We start from the raw sequence: 22,961 nt of genomic DNA, 5'->3' as shown, positions 1-22,961 counted from the left end.
GTAACATAGAATGTTATTGAAACGTGAGCAATTTCTGGTAAAATAAACTACTTTCGGACACCGGACCGAGTTTTAAGAGTGGTGTAAAAGTGAAATTGCACTCAGAATCTGTAGGGGCGCCAAATCCCAAATCCCAAAAGTTACATAGTGCTGCTTTAAATTTGGACCCTACTTCCTAAAACACCTCCATAGCAGATCCCGAAATACACAAGCAGGACAGGTAGAGTTACGTTATTACAGAGAGACGTTTTTGAATTTGTTCTTTATGAGTAGAATTAAAAATTGTTTCCATAAAGGCAGAACTCTCTTTGTAAATAAAAACAAACAAACAAACAAAAAGTTTTAATATATTTATAAAGCATATATTTTGACGTTTGAATAATTCAAAAAATATTATTAACATTATCAATGATAAGGCGACACAAATCTTTCCATAAAAATATTCACATGTGGGCAAGTTTACTTTTTACTTTTTTTTTTTTTTTTTACTTTTAATTACACTTAATATCAATCACTTTCACTGGAGTAAATGTGTGCTTGTAAATTAGGGTATTTCGACGACAGCGCCCGTTTTCATAGTGCATTCAAATACCTCAAAATGTCTTAGACTTTTTTTCCAGGCCACCTAAAACCATGTCTAGAGCTGTCCTTCTACTAGTCAAACCACTGTAGTTATAGCTGTCATTCTATTTGTGAAAGCAGGAGCAACGTCGATTTAACTGCCCCTTTTTCCAGACCGACCCCTCGGGAGCGGGTATATTTCAAAAACGACTGTACTCATATCTGTAAAGCCTGGACTCGATTGCAACGACAACTCCGCGTCGCATTTGTAAAACGGTCGCTGATTTGTGAAAGTCGTGTTGCATTTGTGAAAACAGGGAGAGGGTGGATTTTACTGTCCCCCCCCCCCCCCCCCTTCCACACCGACCCCATCGGGACCGGGCACGTTTCAAAAACCACCGCACGGACGGCTGTCGAACCTGGACTTGCTTACGCGGTCCTATTACGGCGGTACTATTGTACCGGTGATCGCGGGGACAGCGTGGATCGCGGAGCTCGGGTCCGAGGGAGCGGAGCGTCCGTGATCCCCGCGCACGCCATTGGCTCAACGCGAGCCACGTGACCGGCCCTTCGACTGGAGTTTCCGCGACAGCTGAGAGCGCGGCCAAGCCTCCGCTCCCCTCCACGGTCACGCTGAGCCTTTATTTTATTTGATTTTTTATTTTATTTCTTCTCCCCCCCCCCCCCACCCCCTCAAACACGAGGCTCCGCGTAATGGGAGACAAAAAGAGTCCCACGAGGTAATTCCCGACTAAATCTTCACACCGTAGCCTGGGTGATTTGTGAAACAGGGAATGCGCAAGTACGTAGCGGGTGCATCGCCCGCTCCTCGCCCGGAGTGTTGATGGCGGATGGTGTGTGGGGGTTGGCGGAGGTTCCCCTTTTTCCTGTTGGTTTGACTTTTCTACGTCGAAGTGGTTGAGTATGAATTCCGTCTTTTATTCGACGATGGGTCTGTTTGTGTTTGTTTGTCTTTGTGTGTGTCGTGCAGACCGAAGCGGCAGCCCAAACCGTGCGCGGAGGACGGATCGTGGGACTGCAGCGTGTGCACGTTCCGGAACGGTGCCGAGGCGTTCAAGTGCCTGATGTGTGACGTCAGGAAGGGCACGTCGACCCGGTGAGAATACTGCCTGCCTGTCTGTCTGCTTGTCCGTCCGTCCGCGTGTTTATCAACACCACGCAGGTCGGTGACGTATTCGGTGGCGTCATTGGACGCTGGCAGATGACGTCATCCGCGTCCTGCGCCGCGTTCCTTTGGAGCGCGGAACTCTGAATGAACAGACCTCCTGTTTGAGGAAGGTGCGGAGGGGCGCCAACGGCCGTTTAAAGTTGGAATGCCAAGGCCGAATTTCGGGGGAAGGTCACTGGGGCCTGAGTTTGCCAAGATAACAGACCCGATGTCATGGCAACGCATGTCCCTAACGATGATTTTGAACATCCCTTTGTGTGGGTGTTTATTTGCAAACACGTCTAACTATGTTCTTTAATCCTCTGTAGTTTCCAGGTTGTGTATGGTATACGTTTTGCAGTTTGTGGAATCCACCAACCTGCCAACCAAACGCACATTTACTGCAAGCGCCAATGCTCTCTCGCATGGAACATGTTTAGCTTGGAAGTGGGGTTGGAATAACCAATTTCCAAGCTCCGATTGAATGCAGAAAAAGATTTGTGTATGTGAATATTTATTCTGTCGTCAATTTGCAATTGTGTGGATGGATTGTGTCCTCAATTAAAGTTGTATCTGAACATGTATTTATTTAATATGTGATCCATGTCCCATATTTATTTAACTGACCCTTTTTATGAAACAGCTATTCGATGTATTTGCATCGTGTATCCTCTTCATGCTGTTGCCATTGTTGGTGGCGGCGTCTGCTCCTCACAGAAAAAAAATGCTCTGATGGAGCACGCACAAGATGCGGAAGGCAGCCGCAGTGAGCTTGATAAACCAGTGTAGCTACTGAAACATTGCAGTTTTGAATGGAATTCTGGGACAATGTGATGGATTACCACTTTAAACTCTTTTGAAGTGTGACAGGGGTATTTGGCTGATGTGCCTATGTGTTTTCATGTTTTAGCGTTAAGAAATGGATGAGTGTTTCGAAATTGTCCCTTTGCACACTGTGGCAGGCAGAAAAATAGGAGTTTTTCGGCGATCTCTGCGGGTAGTAGAGACAAATTATGCTTGGCGACTCGTGAAATAGATGAAGCTGATTTAAAAAGATATTTTGAGAAAAAGATGCGGTATCTCATATGGGGAGATTCATTACATGTACATTATTTACTTTTTTTCTACCTGGTTCTTCACATGCTAATATAGAGCTCCGAGCAATAGGTGCACTTCACTTCATGGTTTGTTGATTGCTTTGCTTACCTGAGTGTTATCCTATCTTAGAATAGAATGTAATTTCTTTATTGCCATTGCACAAGTGCAACAAAATTAGGTTTGCAGCTTCCATATTCAATGCTTTAAAAAAAATAACAGTAGTTAGATAAAAATAGAACAATAAATTAAATAAGCAATAAGGTAACGAACAGTATCAACAGTGTCTAGCAGTAGTAAATAGTGCCTCATCTCAGATGTGCAAAGCAGCAACAAAACCACTACAGTGCGGGAATGTGCATGTAGAGTTCATAAAAACAGAATGTGGATGATGTACTATATTAATCCCTGACAACTGAGGTTCTTAACACAATATTCAGACAGTATCAAGGAATGGAGGAGAGAGGACCTCTGTGTCACTGTAGCTTATTTGGTGTGTACTGCAGTATGTGTGTGCATGTGAAGTCTGTTGTGGCAAACAATTATGGGGTCAGTCAGACAGTTTATGGGGGATACTTGGTGGACTGATTCAGAGCAGTTATGGCTCTGGGGAAGGAGCTATTTCTCAGTCTGGAGGTGCGGGAGTAGAAGGCTGTATAAAGTCTGCCAGATGGAAGGAGTTCAAACAAATGATGGCATGGGTGTGTGGAGTCCTTACAGATGCTGGCAGCTTTCCTGAGGCAGCGTGAGCTGTAGATGTCCTTCAGAGCTGGGAGCTGTGCCCCAATGATCTTCTGCGGGCTGGAAATGACCCGCTGAAGAGCTTTCTTATCAGCTTCAGTGCAGCTGAAATACCGCACTGAGATGCTGTATGTTAGGATGCTTTCTGTGGTGCAGCGGTAGAAGGTCATCAGCAGTTGTTGGGGTAGACCGACTTCATCAGCGTCCTCAGGAAAAGTAAGAGGACCATTTGCGGTCCTCTAATGTGTGAATGCCCCAAAAACCTGAAGCTGGACACACTCCACTCTAAATCCGTTCATGAAGAACGGGGCGTTATTCATTATTCGTTATTCCGTGGCCTTTCTGAAATTGATTAGCTCCTTGGTTTTTGCGGTATTGAGGTACAAATTGTTCTCTGAGCAGTGGCTCACCAGGTTTCGCACCTCAGCTTTGTAGGCTAATTCAGCCCAATCGCCATTGCGTCATCTGCAACCTTAACAGTGGTGTTAGTGGATTATGCAGTAACACAGTCGTGTGTGAAGAGGGAGTAGAGCAGTAGAGTCTTTCTGGCACTGGGGCGCCGACATGGCGCGACTGATATTAAATTAATTGAACCGACAGGCTCGCTGGCCAACAGGATGAACAAAAATAATTACAGAAAGTCGGGCTTCACTGGCTCCTGATCGGCTGATGAGCCCTGTGCCCTCTCTGCAAGACTGACAAAAATTAAGAATACTTCCTGCCCCGAATCGGACCGATCAGCGCAGCGCGGACGCTGGAAGGAAGCCGCGCCGCCGTCTCCAGTCGCGCCTTAACCAAGCCCCTTGGTCACGAAGGCCCATCTGGCTCATAACATTTTAATTATGGCATGCTACTGACGACGTGAATCAAATAATTTCTGTTTGCCAGAGGCCTTTTCTCAGATAAAATAAACAAAAAATGACGTGTAGGCCAGTCGTGCGAGTTGCTTATTTTGGACGCTGCCGCTCTGTCTCTCTCCGCTGCCGGTGTGTTTACAGGCGCAGCCTAGCCACAAGGGAGGGGGTGGAGCTTCTTTCTACATCGACAAACCTAATTGGCTAGAGGTGATCAGTCAGCTTTAGATCGTCCAAATTGATTGGCTTTCCTTTGCCACTTGCCTCATAGCGCTTCTATTAATGAACAAATCTGCGGACGACTTTATCTAATGATCGAGCCTGGCACTGATTCAAATTGTGCCAAGAGGGAATAATCTTAGCTGGACATTCTGATGAGAGATTTAAACATGACGGACTTCAACAGATCTTCCCGGTCAAAAACCGGTAATTTCCGATAACAGGAAACTCTGCCTCACGTATGTGCCTTGTCTCTCCAGATGAGTCAGGACAGCATGGAAGGCCAGCGAGATGGCGTCTGTGGAGCTGTATAAGCGGACTGGTGTGAGTCCAGAAAGGCGGGGATGGTGGCTTGGATATGGGAGAGGACCGGTCTTTCAAAGCACTTCATTATTGTCGGTGTGAGGACCACCGCACGAGAGTTGCTCAGATCAGTAATGTTTGTTTTTCTTTGGCTCTGGCACCCTGATGGCTGACTTCAGGCACTTGGGGGCCGTTGCCAGAGATAGAAACAGGTTGAAGATACTTGTAAATACCTCAGCTAGCTGTTGGGCACAGTCCTTAAGAACCCCGCCCTGGAACTCCGTCAGGGTCTGCAGCTTTGCATGGATTAACCCTCCTCAGTGCGCCCTGTACATCATGTGTGCTCAGTGTGAGAACCTGTTGGTCCTCTATGGCCAGAATGCTTGCATTTTTCTAAAATTGTTGCCAATTTTCAAGCGAGCGAAGAAAGTGTTGAGCTTGTTGGACAGTATGACATCACTGTATCAGGGTTGCTCTCGTAGTCAGTGATAGACCTGACGCCTTGCCACATGCTCCGAGTGTCAGTGATGTTGAAGTGGTCTTCTACACATTGTCTGTGGTTGTCCTTGGAGAATCACTCTGATATTGAAATATGGACCAAGGGTGTGATTGCAAACCTTTTTGACCGTAAAATTTGAAATTAGGTGATGGAACTAATAACGGCGTACCCCACTCATTATGGGGGTGGTAGCTCAGGCGGTAGAGCTGGTGGTCTAGTGATCTAAAGGTTGCTGGTTCGATCCCAGGCTCCTCCTGCTAGCATGCTGTAGTGTCCTTGAGCAAGACGCTTAACCCCTAATTGCTCCTGATGGCTGCATCCGTCGGTCTTTGAACAATTGTAAGTCGCTTTGGATAAAAGCGTCTGCTAAATGTAAATGTAAATGTAAATGTAATTCAACATTTTTGCCTAGTGTACTTTAGTAGGTGAGTAAAAAGAACAATGTCTTCTCAGACGTACTACATTGTCATAAAGCCGCTCCGCTTTCTTTCAGCTCAAACCTTTACCAGCGTATTGCCCTCGCAATGCATCATGGGATACGCTTCACTCACTATGATGTTTCACTGGGTGTATTATGTCAACCTGGTTTTATTCACATTGTCTTTGACCAGACTATGGTTCCGGACATACTGAACACTAATTTGGCATACTAAGTACTACGCTAGTATGCAATTTTGGATGCAGCACTTGACTCCAACTAGTAATTACCATGGAAGACAACAGTGTAGGCTGAGGTTTACATGCTTATATTCCCATCACCTTGATTCATTGAATCTTACAGACCTACAGACCACTTTTTTTCCTGAAAAGGCTTGATTGTGAGAGTTGTGTTTTGTTTTAAAATGGTTTGGAGGGCACTCTGAGGCTATCGTAGCCACACAGCAGGGTTTAAAAGTCTCTGATAGGGGTTTGTACCAGAGATGACCTCGCTGCTAGTCATAGCAAAATGTAAAAGAAAAGTGTTTTCTAGCCCTGAAATGAATGAGTGAGGTGCCAGAGTTGGAGTAATCATTGTTAAGTCAATTCATTGTTCGTAATTCTGTCTCGTTAGTAATTCCAATTTTAGATTCTGTGTATTGCAAAGAAGGAGTTATCTCTCAAATTGCCAGTGTTCTATCCCTTGCTTCTTCCTGCCATCATTCTCATGGTCACATTCCTTTTCCTAGATGCCATTGGCTGTGGACAAGCACAGACAATCCACCCCCAAGATGCTATTGTGGTTAAATCATTCCAATGTTTTTTTTTTTTTTTTTTTTGTTTGTTTGTTTTTTTTTTTTTTTTTTTACAGAAAACCAAGGCCTGTTGTTCAACTGGTTTCACAGAAAGTAACTCAACAATTTGCACCACCACCCATACTACCCAAAAAAGAGAAGAAAGAAAGATCTGAGAAAAATGATAAAGAACCAACACTCAAAAAGAACAGCCATAAAAAAATGAGGTAAGAAGTTCAGGTAGGGGATCATACCATTGCTTTAGTTCATTTGTCAAATTCAATTTTAGTGATTAAAAAAAAACAACAAAAAAAAAAAACTTGTCATGTTCAATGTAGTTTTTACATTTATAACTTTATAACTTACTCCATTATAGTCATATTTCCATATGGAACTGGTTGGTTAAACATATGAATCAATTTCAATGTGGCTGTTGGAATTCAGACAACATTATGATAAGCATAAGCATCATTTTATACCTTATTCCACTGTCATTTTAGAGTCCCAAATTATTTGCACAGGTTCACTGAATGATCCAATCCGATAATCGACAGATTCATCAATCCATTAATAGGCATTAGTTGCAGCTCTATTGTTCAGAACGACACTGTTTGTTATTGCCGTTGCTATTGCCATTCCCCACGCACATCTGAAGCCAGGGCCACATCACGGTATTCTTTTCAATGATGAACGACCCATGACGAGACTGGGCGGCGGACATTTAAAGAATCCACATTTACTGACTGACATTTATTCACAGATTTTCGCTCTCTTCTTCACACACACACACACACATAACTGCTGTTTTTGAGGAGTGCAAATCTAAATTTGTCCAATCTTATTGGTTTTGTGGAACTCCAGCACTCGCGGAAATGCATCTTCCCCCAAGAGGCAAAATATCTTGCGATATTTTGACACCCAAACAAACATGGATGCCGTACAGCTGGCTACCATGGTTGTTTGTGCAGCGAACTTGAAGCGCTGACATTCTACACTAATTAGAACCTTGTGAGTCTGTCACAATCCCACGAGCCGCTTCCATTTGAGAAGTCCACCCTCGCCCACTTGCTGCTTTCTTTGGCTTATCGACAGCGCTCTCCATCTGGCCGGCGCACAAGCTCATTGGCTGTTGAAAATTGCCGTTGCGATTCGAGGCTTTGACGCGCACACAACAAAGGATTTCGGAAAGACTAGCAACGATAAAATCAAACATGTTTGGTTGAATCGTGACCTGGCCGATCGGGATTGTATAGAGACAGATTTGGGTCCCACACACACATATCGATGACAGCTATGATTGCAGGGCGCGACCGCCCTGGTGCATCCCGACTCCGCACGATCTGGGACTCATGTGGCCCCGGCTTCAAAGAGCGTCGCTGTTTTGTTTTTGTTTTTTTCTCTCTCTCTCTCTCTCACCAGGCCGAGGTTAAAAAACGTGGACCGGAGCAGCGCCCAGCATCTAGAGGTCACCGTTGGTGACCTGACAGTTATAATCACAGACTTTAAGGAGAAAGCCAAGCCCACGTCCACCTCGACCAGCGCCGCTTCGGTGGACCAGCACGGACAAAGCGGCTCCAGCTCTGACAACACGGAACGAGGCGTGTCCAGGTCCTCCTCACCGCGGGAGCAAGGCTCGCCCGTCAACGGGGATACGCACTAACGGGAACCGCCCCTTTCCTGGAGCCTTAACAACCTGAGTTACTAGCTACAACATACACACGCTCGTTGTAATTCATACACCAATTCATTTATTTCCAGTTGTTTTCTTGTTTTGTTTTTTAGGGGGTTGGATTTCTCCCTTCCTCCCCATAGTGATTGAGAATTCAAGAGTTGGACTTGTCGAGAGAAGAATTGGTGCAAAGAACCAATGCATTAAGTCAGCACCCAGTGAACTGCAAAAAAGTCACGAGAAATAATATAATGTCTGGTGACACTCGGATGTCGTGTTGCACTTGTGGGTGGTGGTATTTAGTTACTCCTCTTATGGGTTGTTGAGAATATTCAGAGTGTTGGCCGGGAGAAGGAATTTATATGCTTTCTAGATGAAAATGTGAAGCAGTCATCTCAGAACTATAGTTCTTAGATTTTGAGAGCTTATTTGCACTTCCTTGGTTTCTCATTGTTGATGAAAACATGTTTTCTTTTTATGTTGTTGCTAAGAGTTGCTTTTGTTTTATCCTGTCATTCTAATTGTGTTACTGTCTAACATTTAAGTGAAGTTAATGAACATTATTCCAGGTATCATTTTTTTTCCATCACTTTGTAAAGTTAGACATTATTTGATTAATAATGTTTATATTGAGAGATAATATTAAATAAAATAAATAGTAGATATAACCTTTTTTTTGGATGTGACATTATGGCACTTATTTTTGGAGTTGGGGGAAACAAGTAGCAACCAACCAAGAGAAATAACAAGGGGGAGCTTGTATGGACCTGTGTATGGTGGTTATTGTGTAAGACACGTCTCCAAATGCACGGCTTCCCAAACCTTATGGCAAGGCCCCCCTGAGACTTAGACTAAGAATAAGAATATTTTCTAGTTTTATATTTACTCAAAGTGTGTGTGTGTGTGTGTGTGTGTGTGTGTGTGTGAGTGTGTGTGAGAGAGAGGGAGAGAGAGAGATAAACTCTGTAAAACATTTTAATTCATATTTGAAATGACTATGACTCCCAACTTTTGTTTTAGATACATTTATTTTCACAAATTAAATATATATATATATTCTAATTAGTTGAATTTAAATTAAGTATTTAAAAAATATATTAAACCATTGTTATATAAAGTAGTTATGCAGCCTGCAATCCCTTCGAGCCCCAGGGGGCCGCGGACCTCAGTTTGGGCACCCCGGCCCCAAAGTCTCAAGATTAAAAAAAGCGTGAAGTGGGCGGATCTGGATCAGCGCGGACTGTCAACACCGCGTCACCCCTGGCGCGGTGCACCCAGAGCGGCGAGACCCGTCCGACCAGCCGGTCCGGAGGCAGCCCGCGGGGCCCCCCAACATGTCCCGGTAGCTCTGGAAGTTTGGAGGGCAAAATGCGATGCTACCTGCACGCACTGCTGCTCTGCGTGCTCCTGGCCTTCTTCTCGCTGCTCTACGTCTCCAACCAGCTGGCCTCCACCTTGGAAGCACCCGACCGGTGGACCCCCAGGAAGGAGCACAGGATACACGGCAGCAGCGCTCAGAGCGGCGGGTACGTTGGCTAGGAAAGAGCGGGGATTTGCAGGCCGCACCGGGAGTCCGTTAGTCACGTCCCTCTCCAACTGTACATGGACTCCGGCGATAGCTGTACTATCGATAAGCCAGGGGTTCCAAGTTTCGCGTTATTTATTTTCGTCAAAATACGCGATTTTATTTGAGTCTTGCTGTAGTCAGCAGCCATCTGGCTAATCTTACTAATTTCATGGCTCATTACCATGATACATGGATTTAAAGCACCGCCACCTGTTCGCTTAAAGTGGTAATCCGTAAGATTGTTCTGTCGCGTCAAAAAATAAATGTCACATTTGATATTTCATTTAGCTGGAACTTTTTAAGAAACAGCCATGAAATGTACTTGCATTGTCTTTGTACTCTTCTATATTGCTGTTTCCATGGTCGGTGGCGGGGTCCACTAGCCTGGCGTCGCCAGAACAATTTGCAAATGCATATTATACCCCTTGACACTGCACCAAAAACCTGGAAACGCCTGCTGACATCCAGCATTTGTCACCAGTGGGAAAGGAAAACCCCGGGTTTCAGTCCCGGGTCAAATGACCCGGCAATAGACCCGGGTTTTAATCGGCTCCACCGCTGATCGACTCTGATGTAAACTGGACACCCGGGTCGACCCGCTAAGCTCGGCCCGTTTACCAGCGCGGTGCGGCAAGTGTTGGAAGTTCTGGACGCTGGTGCATAAATGGAGAGGAATATCTACGTATCATTCCATCATTTCATATCCCATTTAGAATCCAAAATCAGAAGTTATCGACTTTTTCCCATATGGTGGACGATGAAATGTTGAGTGTGGGGGTCGCACCGTGGTCCCGTGAACCCCTACGTTCCCCGTCGGCCCCCACTGCCGAAGGACCAGTGCGCAGGCAGCACGGTTACTCCACGCCGCCGGTGCTCCACACTGCTCCTGCTGTCGTGTTGTGTCGTTCATGAAGGATCCCATTCTTCTGAACGGCTCAAAATACTTTTTATTTTTTATTTTTATTTTTCCAAGTTTTATGTTGTTTGTTTAAGTTGCTGTCTCCTCTACTGTTTTCTTCCCAACACCGGAACGGTCTGGTTCCCTGCCTAGGGGTCCACCTTTCCTGGCACGAATGGAATTTGCCGCAGTGAATTTGATAAAGCGGCAAAGCTAGGTGCAGTCAAATTGATTGTGGATTAGTATTCACAGGTGAAGCCAATGAATTTCAGATCTAAGATGATTTTCAAATGGAATTCTGGGACTTGTAGTGTTATCCGCCCAACACAGACAATCTTCTGGATTTCCACTTTAATGCTTTGACTTGTAGTGTAATCCAACCAACACAGACAATCTTCTGGATTTCCACTTTAATGCTGGGACTTGTAGTGTAATCCGCCCAACACAGACAATCTTATGGTTCGCCACTTTAATGCTGGCAGAGCTCACTGATAATTCATATTTAAATGCATGCCTAACATAATAAAGATCCAAAAGATCACACGTTTTCATTCTGTCAGGTGTAATTCATTGTCAGTGTCTTACTGGAACCCCTATCGGAGACTGCCTGCAGGTGTTTGTGGAGTGCACTGCTTGTTGGAACCGCCTCTTAGGTATGATTTGATTTTGTGTATTCCTACCATTTAAAACGGGTGGAAAGTTCCAGGTTCAGAAAATAGTCAGAAAAAAGTCCGGCCACGTTTTAGCGTCACCCATGCACTGATTCAGCTGATTCCAGTCATTGGTTGGGCCTTTGGGTTGATGATAATTGGCGAAATTCAAAACAACGTTGACAACATACCGGAGTGGCATTACATGCTGGACCTGGATTTTCCACCTCTGCCTACCAAAAAAAGATAGCGATGATAATAATCCATTAACGATCAGTACCTTTCTCACAATGAATAAATGAAAAGGACTCTCACTTGTACTTCATTCCCCCCCCCCCCCCGTTGATTAGAATAAGTCTAATTCCTGCAGGACTGAGTGCCAATCAATGAGGCTTCTGGCATGTCCTACACGTCGTGGCCGCAGTGCTGTCTTTGCCCATGTATTGCTAAATCCGTTGACGTTGTTGTCATAAAGCTATAGGGAGAAGAGGCATCTGAAGACCAGAAGAAATGAGAAGATGCACCTGGCTGTGGTGGCCTGTGGCCCCAGGCTGGAGGAGACACTCACCATGCTCAAGTCGGCTGTTCTCTTCAGCAGAAGGCCCCTGCACTTCCATATCTTCGCCGAGGACCATCTGCACAAGGACTTTAGAGACTCAGTGAGTTCTGGGAAGTGGTTAATGTTTGTTACAGACAATGTGATTGTTTCTTCTGATTTTATTTCTCCCCGGTAGAGAAATCTGGCCATTGCAAGAGAAAAAGAAGCTGATGAGTGTATCCATTATAGTTATCATTAAATATGCAATTACAGGGAGTGTTTTTGGACAATTGGGTTTTTTTTTGTTTTTTTTTGCATAACCATTTAGCCGTCGACATTGGTGCTCTAGGGTTGCCAGTTTAGTCAGCTGAGTTTTGTTGATGTTAATTGTGGCAGTTTCGCCTAGCACATGCCAGCCAAGTGGTGTGTTCAGGGCCCTCCGGCCCAGTATACAGAAGACGAGGGTTGTAAACACCAGTTTATTGTAGAGAGTTGGCCAGCTGGCATTTTACCCAGGCGCAGATAGACACAAGTCTTGACAGGGGCTCCGAGTGTGTGTTGATGGGGGTTTTACCTGCCGCTCGTCAGACCAACCAGCGAGCAACAGGTATGCAGCCATTCTGATCCCAGTCACCTAGATCCATGTTAGGTCTGGCTGCTCAAACCACCCCATCCCCACACCATAGTAATGTTTTGACATGAGACAGTTCATACCTGGCAACCCCCGACTCACCCCAAGCTGTGCTTCACAGCTAATAATATCAGATGGATAAATGGTTATATGTGAAAAATAGTTCAGCTAAGATCTTTGACTAAGATCTGTTTTTCCTTTGATAACACCATCTCCAACATGTTCAAACAAAACACCTTTTTGAGACTGATGTTTTAGTATTTGGGATTGCTTGGCCTACGTGGTGCAAAATGTCAGACTGAAACGTTAAATAACGTGCATCTCATTGTCTTCTTTTCAAGCTGGAGTCCTGGCCCTGTGCGGTCAAGCTCAATTTTAACTTCACAAACTACCCCATCACCTTCCCCAGTGAGAACGCCAGGGAGTGGAAGAAGCTGTTCAAGCCGTGCGCATCTCAGAGGCTTTTCCTTCCAGTGAGTGTAACGGGATCCTCCACACTACCATGCTGCTCGGGATCACAACCGCGTGGGCTTCCCGGGCGGTTTCTCCGGGAGTTTTTCCTTGCCCGGGTGGATGTTAGGAGTAGGGGATGCTGTTGTTTGGTTTTATTTATGTGGAGTTTGAAGCTTTTGAAGCCCTTGTCTGACTGCTCCGTGATTTAGGGCTAAATAAACAAACCCTACTTGTCTTGGCTTGTTCCAACTGCGATTAGAGCAGTCACTGTTATTACATCATTGCCTCATCTCAGTTATTCGCAATTATTTATTACGTTTGGGAAAAAAAATGTTTGATTCCACAATCAAATCATCCAAATTTTAGGGGAAAAATAGAAATAGATACTTTATTCATCGACAAAGGGAAATTGTAAATGTTGCGATAAATAAAATCAGATTTAGGTGAAAATGCTCCTGGGAAGAAATGTCTCTTCTGCATAAGGTGGATGTGTATTATTACTCTTATTATATAAGCTTATACGATGATAGAAGCATTAGATGGAAAAAAAAAAAAAAAAAGTATGATCATAACAGCCCTAACTAACCGTAACAAATTCCTTCTGAACAACCTGTGTCGTTGGCAGCTGATCCTGAAGAATGTGGACTCTCTGCTCTACGTGGACACAGACATCCTCTTCCTGCAGCCCGTGGAGGAGATCTGGTCCTTCCTCTCCCACTTCAACTCCAGCCACCTGGCCGCCATGGCCCCCGAGCACGAGGAGCCTCGCATCGCCTGGTACAACCGCTTCGCCCGACACCCGTACTACGGCAAGACGGGCGTCAACTCAGGGGTCATGCTGATGAACATGACACGAATCAGGGAAAAACTCTTTAAGGTAAGCGCTCCTATGAGACGGATGTTATTTGCCTTACATTCACTTTTGGCATGACTCGACTCTTGAGTTTCTGCTGCACCCCTTTACTGCACGTCAGATGCAGAGTGTTAAGAAAGTGGAAATTAATAAATTGTAAAACAATGACTTTGAGTGAAATTTGAGAAATGAATGTGGTGAAATTGTCTGAGAGGTTTGGTAATATTCCTATTACAGAAGAAAATGAATAAAGATATAAATATTCAATTCTGTTTGGAAAAGAATGACATTTTGGAATGGAATGTGTTTAGGAACGCTGAAAGGAGCCGTTCGGTATTTGTGCTTCCAGAATTCACCAGTAGAGTTCACTGTTGTCTTAATTTGTTTTTCTATGAGCTGATGAAGAGCTCTCTGGTTTCAGATGCTCCATAAATATTTTTGATAGATGAATGCATCAGCACTGTCTTTGATTAAAAACGAATGATATTAGTATATAGATATTTTCTAAGTGACAGAGAATCTGATCTGTCACATTTTTTTTTTTTTGATTATTTATTCATTACATGAAGACCCTATGTTCATCTCGAGCAGATATTGCTATTCACGTTATACTAGCTGTATCTTATACTGTGCTATGATAACATAATTTAACTTACATTTTTTTTCCTCTTACAGAACGACATGACGTCAGCTCCGCTCCGCTGGGAAGAAATGCTGATGCCACTCCTCCAGAAGTACAAACTGAATATCACCTGGGGAGACCAGGACCTGCTTAATATCATATTTCACCATAACCCAGGTTGGCGTCATACAGCGACTCAGGCCTTTATGAAGTGTGACTCTTTGATAGGTGTCCTATTTGCAGATCAATAAAGTGTTGTGGTTTTACATCCGCTCTCCACTCTCTCTGTGCCTCCCAGAAAGCTTGTTTGTGTTTCCGTGCCAGTGGAACTACCGTCCAGACCACTGTATCTATGGCAGCAACTGTGAGCCGGCTGAGCAGGAAGGTGTCTTCATTCTTCATGGTAACAGAGGTGTTTACCATGACGACAAGCAGCCAGCGTTCCGAGCCGTCTACGAGGCCGTCCAAAAGGTAATGACATCCTTAACTGGCCCCAGACATCTAAAAACCTCCTCTGCCCAGCGGTGATATTTTCCCTCTACAGCTTCTGCAGTACAGTAAAGAGGAATATATCTCCTTTTTTTACGGATGTATTTTTAAACCTTATGGCCCTGCGTAATGTCTTTTGAATTTGTTTTTAATGGAGATTTCTTTCCCCTTCCAAGCTGGATGGGGATGTGTTGCAGTTTAATCCCTGCAGGAGTATTCAGCCCACACCTAACCTATCCTGTTATAAAATACAGGCTTCTGTATGAGCCAAAAAGTGTATTTTGTTTTGTTTTTAGCAGTCGGGTGGGAAATCATTAGGTTTGGCTTAAAATAAATCAATGTTACAATAACAGTTCAATTCTATTGGTTCCATTTCTGAATCAGTATGAAAATTGTGATATTGATACTTTGTTTTGAAGCTATGCCACCTTTTTCCACTTAAAGGAAATACCGCCATTGTCATAAATTAATTAAAATATTTAATTTCTGTATTCGGCTGAATTTGTATTATATTTGTGACCCACCACGTCCCAACCCGGCGCATTTTGCAGCGCTCTACTTTTGGCTGTGTTAGAAACATCAGAAATTCCTTTTTAAGTCCAAAATAAGATTATAGCGTATTTATGTTCCTCAAGTTGTTTTCTAACTCTCAACGTATTTTCAGCACTGACTTTGATTTTCAAATATGAGATAAAAGATTTGGTTTTAAAGTGTATCGTGAATGACTACACCGCGTCTTCTTTGCGTGATAATAAAATGTTGCGCTGATGCCGCCTCAAAGGACATGAAGAAGAAGAAGAAGAAGAGCTGATGTCACTTCCGTAAGCAATGTTTTAAGGAAACAACAACAAATTACAACCAGAAGCAAGAAATTTGACGCCTCCACAGAAACGTCATCTCCGTGTAGTGGTGGATTATGAGAAGAGCGTATCAGACGCTCCCATTTATATCGCTGAACTGACAACAGGAGGCGGCGGAGTGCGGTGCTCCCGAGAAAACAATTCCCACAATGCAAATGGCCGGGAGGACCCCGCCATTTGAATTCTAGGCATTGTTGTCACCTTGTGAAAGGTTTTTATGTGCGTTAACTGAAAAGTGCGACTTTCTTAAAGCTATTGTTGTTATAAAACAATAAATGCAGGAAATGGGAATGTTGGGAAGTTACAGAATAACAGGGAGGTCATGCTCGTGTAGTGAGCATGAACTTAGAACAAAAAAAATTAAAAGGATCAACTTGAATTATGCGTTCTCCAATTTATTTTTTATATAAATTAATGATTCAAACATTATTTCAGACACATTCAACAATGTCCAAATGTATCCATTAAAAGCACTAATTGAGTTTCTAAGTGGGTATCTGAAAAAGTCTAGAAATGCTTCTACAACTTTGAAGCCTGATTTCTGAGGACTTCTGTTTTCAAAACCTTAATCTTAAATAAGTCAAAGCCTCAGAAATATTATATTATATATATATATTATATATATATTCCCACAAGCAATATCTTGTTTTGAAGCCCTGATTCTACACTTTCATATTATGTGAAAATATGTCAAATTAAGAAATGTCATTCTTGCATCTGATGGTATCATCTCTTGATATCGCTTCTCATTATGTGTACAATTTTAATTAGTCAATATTATTAGGGCTGCAGGAGTGAAATTCGAATAGAACTTAAATATTAAAAAATAAAATGCTGAAAAGAATATTCAGATGCTGAATTTGATTGTGAATATTTTAAAAATATAAATATCATTTGTTATAAATGTTGTGGCTAACGTTAGAGAATCAATTCAAATGTGGTGAGCAATAAAGTTGTATATCCAGTTTGTTGCACAGTGACGGCGCACTAAAGAGAAATATTCCCGGTAACTGTGCGAAGTCCGTGTCGGCGGAGACTCACGAGCACACCGGCTCGGCTCCCTCTCCCCCGGTGTTTCACTGCGATCTGCTCCACAGCGGCCCAGCAACAGTTTTTATTTTTGTTTGTTTTTTTGCAATTTTTGGAGAAAAGATCGCTCTGATGGGCGCTGCGTAAAGCCCCCCGCCACCCCCACACTCAAATTTGAGAATTACAGTTTAGTATATTAGAATATTAAAAATAATAAAGCATACAAATTGTGGAATGGAATATCTGCAATAATATTATAGTATAGGGAATAATAATATAGGGATTGTGAAAGCCAATTCTAAGCCATATCATCGATTTGGATTGATCTGATTGAATCAATATAGAATCGTGACCCTTGTGTATCTAAATTGAACCCTGACATCCTGCCCAACACCCAGCCATAGAAATAGTACTACGTCATGGTTCTGTATAATCTCCGCTCCCCCGAGTCTGTCAATGGCTACTGTTTTGATGAAGCCTTATTTAGACAAACCTTTACACCCAGACCAGTCACCAAAGACCACTTCCAAGCCACTCTCCAGGCCACTTGCAGGCTACTTCCAGACCACTGCTTTTTCTATTAGGGCTCCCTCCATCCGCCCAGATGGAAATGCTGCATCAATTCATCCTTTTGATGACTTCTCAATCACCCTGCCCCAGCAGCCACAGCGCCAGCTAATCTGCCACAATCTGCTTCCTCCAAAAGCTACAATCTTTTTGGAGGTTTACCGCCTCCCAGACATCGCCCATCTATCAACGGAGGGCGAGCATGTCACCTGGGAGAGCGCTGGCGCTGCTCCGCTGGCGGCCCGCCGGCGGCCCGCCGTCGATCCGCTTGTTGTTGATTTTAGCTCTAGTCAGCGTGCAGGCAACAAGCGGGGGAGGGAGAGGACCTTCATTAGCCGCACTTCATCCATTATCGCCAGGGGGCCCGGACCCGCCACTATCGGTGCGGGCAATGTTCTCAGCCATTAAGTAAACGAGCGGGCTTCATTACGGGCCACTCTTCCCTCACAGCCGCATCAGTCTCTCAGACACCACGAACGCTGAGCGAGATCAAAATGTAGCTCGGTCCACTCCGGCTCTCCTCAACGCCGTGCGGCCGGCAATGAGACGAATACTCGATGCTCTGTGTCCGCCCGCGTATTGAAATCGATACACTTACGAGGGCAGGCGTAGTCGAAGTGAAGCCACATCTGACTTAAGAGGGGTTAGTTTGTCCTCTTAGAGGTCGTATTTGATGTTGAGCGTTTGTCAGCGCTTCCCGTTGTTTAGGATGGGGTGAGGTGGAACGTAATATCGCGGTGAATTTTAGACCATAAAATATACTATAAATTGCAACATTTAAATATGTGAGCTCTAAACTGTAATCCGTCAGATTATTTAGTTAAAAGTCCCCATATTTTTATAAGAAAGAGCCGTTTCATGTCTTTGCGTTCTGCATGTGCTCCCTCTATGGTGTTTCAATTCTTGGTGGTGGGGTATGCCTTACTCGGCAATAATGCGAGTTAAATGAACTATTCAGGGTCAATAAACTGTCCATATGGATTGCATAATCTATGGAACGTTCACAAACCAGAACAGCACACCTCGATTGGGGAAAAATATTACCCCCCACTTCAAGTGATCAAAAAAACCCCACATAAAACAGAATTCTTTGCAGTGTACTCTATCCAGCATGGATGATTTTATGGATTTCCACTTTAAATAAGTCACGTGCATCACATTGAAATAGTTTGTAATCCTAAATGACATCAGACTAACACATATATTTACGTCGGATGTTGAAACAAACTTTGGGTCATGTTTTCTACAAAATCCTCTCTGTGGTTTGATGTCATGTAAGGCACTGGCAGAAAACTTTTAATTTCCAGTCCACTAAGATCATCTAAGTTAGTTTGTCTCCCTAGGTGTGATGCCCCAGCCAGCAGAGGCAGGCGCAATGAAAGGCTCCCCCATTAGGCAGCCAGATCCACAAAAGAGTTGTAAAATCTTTAGTGCTGATGCTACGCTGAGACACCAACACAACCGTCAGCAACAACATGAAAATCAATAGACAGCTGTTAATGGTGCTTTATTGCTTTACCCGTGTATGAAAGATGATAAAGAAAGTGCACTTCCAGTGACCTAATGCTTGGTCAAACTAGTGCCAAATGAGACCTCCATAAAAGGGTGATATATCCCCTTGTTTGCTGCGGAGCTTTAAAAAAAATAAATAAAAATAAAATAAAATATCCTCTGAATTTAAAAAACAGCCTGCTTCTTTATTCCCCAAAGTGACAAAAGAGCTCCAGTCTGCAATAATGGGATTTCATTTCTCCTTTTTGACTTTGGGGTATTTCCGTCGTAAAAACACGTTACGGTCGAGTACGTATCGAACGCAGCATCTGCAGTGCGGAGCAGCGGCATCACGGCCGACTGCACCCATTCTCTTATTGTTCTGCTAATTAATATATATTACAAAAACACTCTAAATTGACAGTTATGAATCATATCCAGCATGTAGCCATCGTCTTGAGCTGACATTGACAAATGCGGCACATTATTTGTTCCGTGTCAAAACGATTTCCATCACGTGGACACACAAGGTCACGCGCCAAGTAACAGCAGCTGATGCAAACTTGTGTTTGCAAACTTGTGTTCCAAGAAAATACAGTGGGGCAAAAAAGTATTTAGTCAGCCACCAATTGATTTCCTGGATTCTTTCCCCTCATTCTGTCTCTCATAGTCGAAGTGTACCTATGATGAAAATTACAGGCCTCTCTCATTTTTTTAAGTGGGAGAACTTGCACAATTGGTGGCTGACTAAATACTTTTTTGCCCCACTGTATTTAGTTTTTGATGAAAAATCCCTCCTGTTCGCCGGTGACGTCTCCGTTGTTTGCTGACAAATGTCGGCCTCATATGTTGCCTCAAATGAGCAATCAATTCTGAGGAGCAGTGAAGACCAATGCTCATCAAAGTTGGCGCATAACACATGCCTTGAGCCGGCGACGGAGTGACGTTTGTGTTGCGAATTGAGTCTGATCGACGGAATCGCTTCTCAAAAAAACCCCCCCAAAAAAACCCCCTTTCGAATGCGTGTAACCCGAGCCCCTGCCTTTCGTGTTTGTGTCGCAGTTCCCGTTTGGTGAGGACCTGGAGACGGCGCTGCTGAAGCCCCTGGAAGCGGCGCTGCGGACCACCACGCACACCTACTGCGGCAGGGCCAGCCACCTGTTCACCAGGAGGCTGGCGCAGAGCGTCAGGGCCGCGCGGAAAGACGCAGGTTCGACAACCGTCCATTGAATTTACAGGCGGTGAAACTTGAATGCGGTTTCCATAATCTGCTTCTGAATCAAACCAGATCAGGGACATTGACAACGGGGCGACCAGACCCCACGGGGTGGACAGCCACTTTTCATATCAAAAATCAACGATAAGTGTGCTGTACATCTGTCGGGTCGGGACCTTCCGCCAAGAAAAAACGAGTTATCCAGGGTGATTTACTCCAAAATGTTAAGTGGTGAGAATATTGAAATATGGATCATAATTACATAGGATCATTATCACACAATTATATAATGATTCATTTTTGGCAACCATTTTGTTAGTCTTGGCAACCAACAGCTGATGCACGGTTGCAAACTCGGCCACAACGTTGAAAATGCAGTGTTGGGCCCCTGGATAACGGCCGTGCATAAATCACTTAAATTCTGACTCCTTTTCCTGATTTGCTACGGACGCATCGACTAAGATATGGCCACGGAGCGTCTGAGCCTCTAACGGCGCTCTCATGGGAAGAAGTTCTATGTGAACGTGCAACGTTTGGATATCGCTCCGGTGAACACGGAATGGGGTCACGGATCCCCGTCTCCTCCTGGGAACAGCACTGGAACCACTTTGCCCTCTATCTCACAACATGGTACTTTTATTGTTGACAATCAGGTGGCGTGGCTTTTTGTCTGAGGGGACTGACGATCGCATATACATATGACAAAGTATACTTTTATTGTGAATAAATGTTGGTACTTTTAATATACTAGTACATACCCGTTCAAAAATGTAAGACCTTTTAATGGCACGGTTTCAGTCAACCTGCCACTGATTCAGTCCTGTGTTCCACAATGGAAGACGTTACTGCCGTTTTAAAGTCAACAAAAACGGGGATACGCCAGAGAACAGTCTTTGTGACTCGGTCGCAGAGCCCTGAAGCCCCGCCCCCTGCTGGCTCACTGTTTATTGAATGTTTATTAAGATTACACATGTCACGTGTCCAAATTGCACCAAATTCGACTCTGCTCATCCTTGGGTCCCCAGCGACACACCCGTCAAGTGTGAAGTGGATAAGATAAACGTTGTTGAGGTAATCGAAGGACGTACATACATACATACATACATACAGTTCCTACATGCGTGCGTGCATGCATACATACGTACTGTATATGCGTGCATATATACAAGCGTGCATACATACATGCATAGATGTATGCACGCATACATACATACATACGTTCATACATACAGTACATACGTATGTGCATGGGTGCATCCATACATACATGCATGCATACATACTATACGTACGTGCATACATGCATGCATGCATGCACACAGTGCATACATACATGCGCGCATCTATACATGTTTGCATACATTCATACATGCGTGCATACATGCATGCAAACGTGTGCATACAGTACATACATACATACATACATACATACATACATGTGTGCATACATACAATACATGCATACATACATACATACATACATACATGCGTGTGTGCGTCCATACATACGTGCGTGTGTACATACGTACAGAGATTCCTGGATTCATAGTTAGATTGGGTTCAATTTGTTTCGATTGAATTACATTAATATATATACATATATTTTTCAACATTGGCTGCATCTTGCAGTGTGTTTTTTAATTCACATTAGAATTGTGAAAAGGTCTGTGCTTGTTTTAGGACCTTTCTGTAAAATTCCAAAAAGGCTGTTTAAACTTTATTCAATATGATGACAAAAACATACGACCACATGAAAATAAGTTGGAGTCTTCTATGTCAGTATTACTTGTACTTTTGATTGGAATCTTTTATTTGAAAGCTGTAATTTAGAATCCAATATAAAAAGGCAATATTGAGTGAACGTCAAATGTAGAATCTAATGGTAAGAACAGGTTTGTTGACCTGCCAAGATTAAATCCATTTAACCTTCTTTGAGAATGTTTTCCTCTAAATGAAATACACAGAATATCACACAGAGCTCATTTTTGGATTGTGGTTTTTTTTTTTAGTTTTTTTTTTTTAATCCCAAAACCTTTATGTTTATCATACAACCTGCTGCCAAAATATTTGCACTACTCAAGAAATCAAGTGTTGACCTGTGTTTAGTTTTTTTTTGTTTTGTTTTTTTAAACCAGCAATTAGTTGGACCCTTGTTGCAATGTCTTGTAAATGTATTACATGTGTTGTCAATATTGTCTACTTTTACGAAATCTGGAGTTTAATTTCAACGTTGGAAATTTTTTTTTTTTTATTATTATGAAATAAAACATTTACAGTGACGGAGTCATTATAAGAGATGTCTCATCTTGCATAATTAAAAGTGACATACTTCCAAAAGTGTACACATCACGTTATTATGGAGGGCCTATACAGAAGCAGTGATTGTATCTCTGTGGATAAAACACTTTAGATAATTGGTGCTTCATTCTATAATTCAAAGGTATACGTGTATTGTGAGATGCAACCTCTAGTGGCACTGGCAATGAACAAATTTGTCATAGAAGGGAGAACTATATTGTGTTTAGGTTGTTGGTATTTTGTATTTAGCCTTTCAAACAGACTTCTGCAGACGCTGCAGCCGACATACTTGTTGCTCTGTCAGCTCGGACAAAGCACAAGCCATGACTAAGAAGGCATCGGCAAGCTTAAAATGAGAAATCAATGTGTGTGAAGACTTCAGAAAGAGTTGTTAGATGGCCGAAGAGGAGCTGATGTGTCCAGGCCTGTAGCCTCTGGGTCTTCGTTTCACAGGCAGATTGGAAAACATGCTCGGAATG

At 43.4% G+C, this 22,961-nt stretch overlaps 2 protein-coding genes across 2 annotated transcripts; both read left to right on the top strand.

The window, feature by feature from the left end:
* Window positions 1–1,252: 1,252 nt before the first annotated feature.
* On the top strand, window positions 1,253–9,006 carry LOC307231448 (YY1-associated factor 2-like). Its single transcript, XM_080002158.1, has 4 exons — window positions 1,253–1,301; window positions 1,553–1,678; window positions 6,729–6,878; window positions 8,071–9,006. Exons 1-4 carry the CDS (start codon window positions 1,276–1,278, stop codon window positions 8,309–8,311), a joined length of 543 nt encoding a protein of 180 aa, XP_079858284.1. The 5' UTR covers window positions 1,253–1,275; the 3' UTR covers window positions 8,312–9,006.
* Window positions 9,007–9,577: 571 nt separating this feature from the next.
* On the top strand, window positions 9,578–22,477 carry gxylt1a (glucoside xylosyltransferase 1a). Its single transcript, XM_080001760.1, has 7 exons — window positions 9,578–9,846; window positions 11,911–12,094; window positions 12,946–13,077; window positions 13,683–13,934; window positions 14,586–14,709; window positions 14,831–15,003; window positions 20,031–22,477. The coding sequence occupies exons 1-7, from the start codon at window positions 9,689–9,691 to the stop codon at window positions 20,196–20,198; spliced, it is 1,191 nt and encodes a 396-aa protein (XP_079857886.1). The 5' UTR covers window positions 9,578–9,688; the 3' UTR covers window positions 20,199–22,477.
* The last annotated feature ends 484 nt before the right edge of the window (window positions 22,478–22,961 follow it).

This window comes from Zeus faber, assembly GCF_960531495.2.
Source record: "Zeus faber genome assembly, chromosome: 6".
NCBI lineage: Eukaryota > Metazoa > Chordata > Actinopteri > Zeiformes > Zeidae > Zeus > Zeus faber.
Note: the sequence above shows the minus strand (reverse complement) of the source record. Positions and strands in the feature narration are given on the sequence as shown.

Excerpts from the sequence above, each read along its gene's own strand:
- LOC307231448 (XM_080002158.1), top strand. The coding sequence starts at position 1,276 with ATGGGAGACAAAAAGAGTCCCACGAG. Across the intron at positions 1,679-6,728 it reads AGGAAGGGCACGTCGACCCG|AAAACCAAGGCCTGTTGTTC; the intron begins GTGAGAATACTG and ends TTTTTTTTACAG. Across the intron at positions 6,879-8,070 it reads AACAGCCATAAAAAAATGAG|GCCGAGGTTAAAAAACGTGG; the intron begins GTAAGAAGTTCA and ends CTCTCTCACCAG.
- gxylt1a (XM_080001760.1), top strand. The coding sequence starts at position 9,689 with ATGCGATGCTACCTGCACGCACTGCTGCTCTGCGTGCTCCTGGCCTTC. Across the intron at positions 12,095-12,945 it reads ACAAGGACTTTAGAGACTCA|CTGGAGTCCTGGCCCTGTGC; the intron begins GTGAGTTCTGGG and ends CTTCTTTTCAAG. Across the intron at positions 14,710-14,830 it reads CATATTTCACCATAACCCAG|AAAGCTTGTTTGTGTTTCCG; the intron begins GTTGGCGTCATA and ends TGTGCCTCCCAG.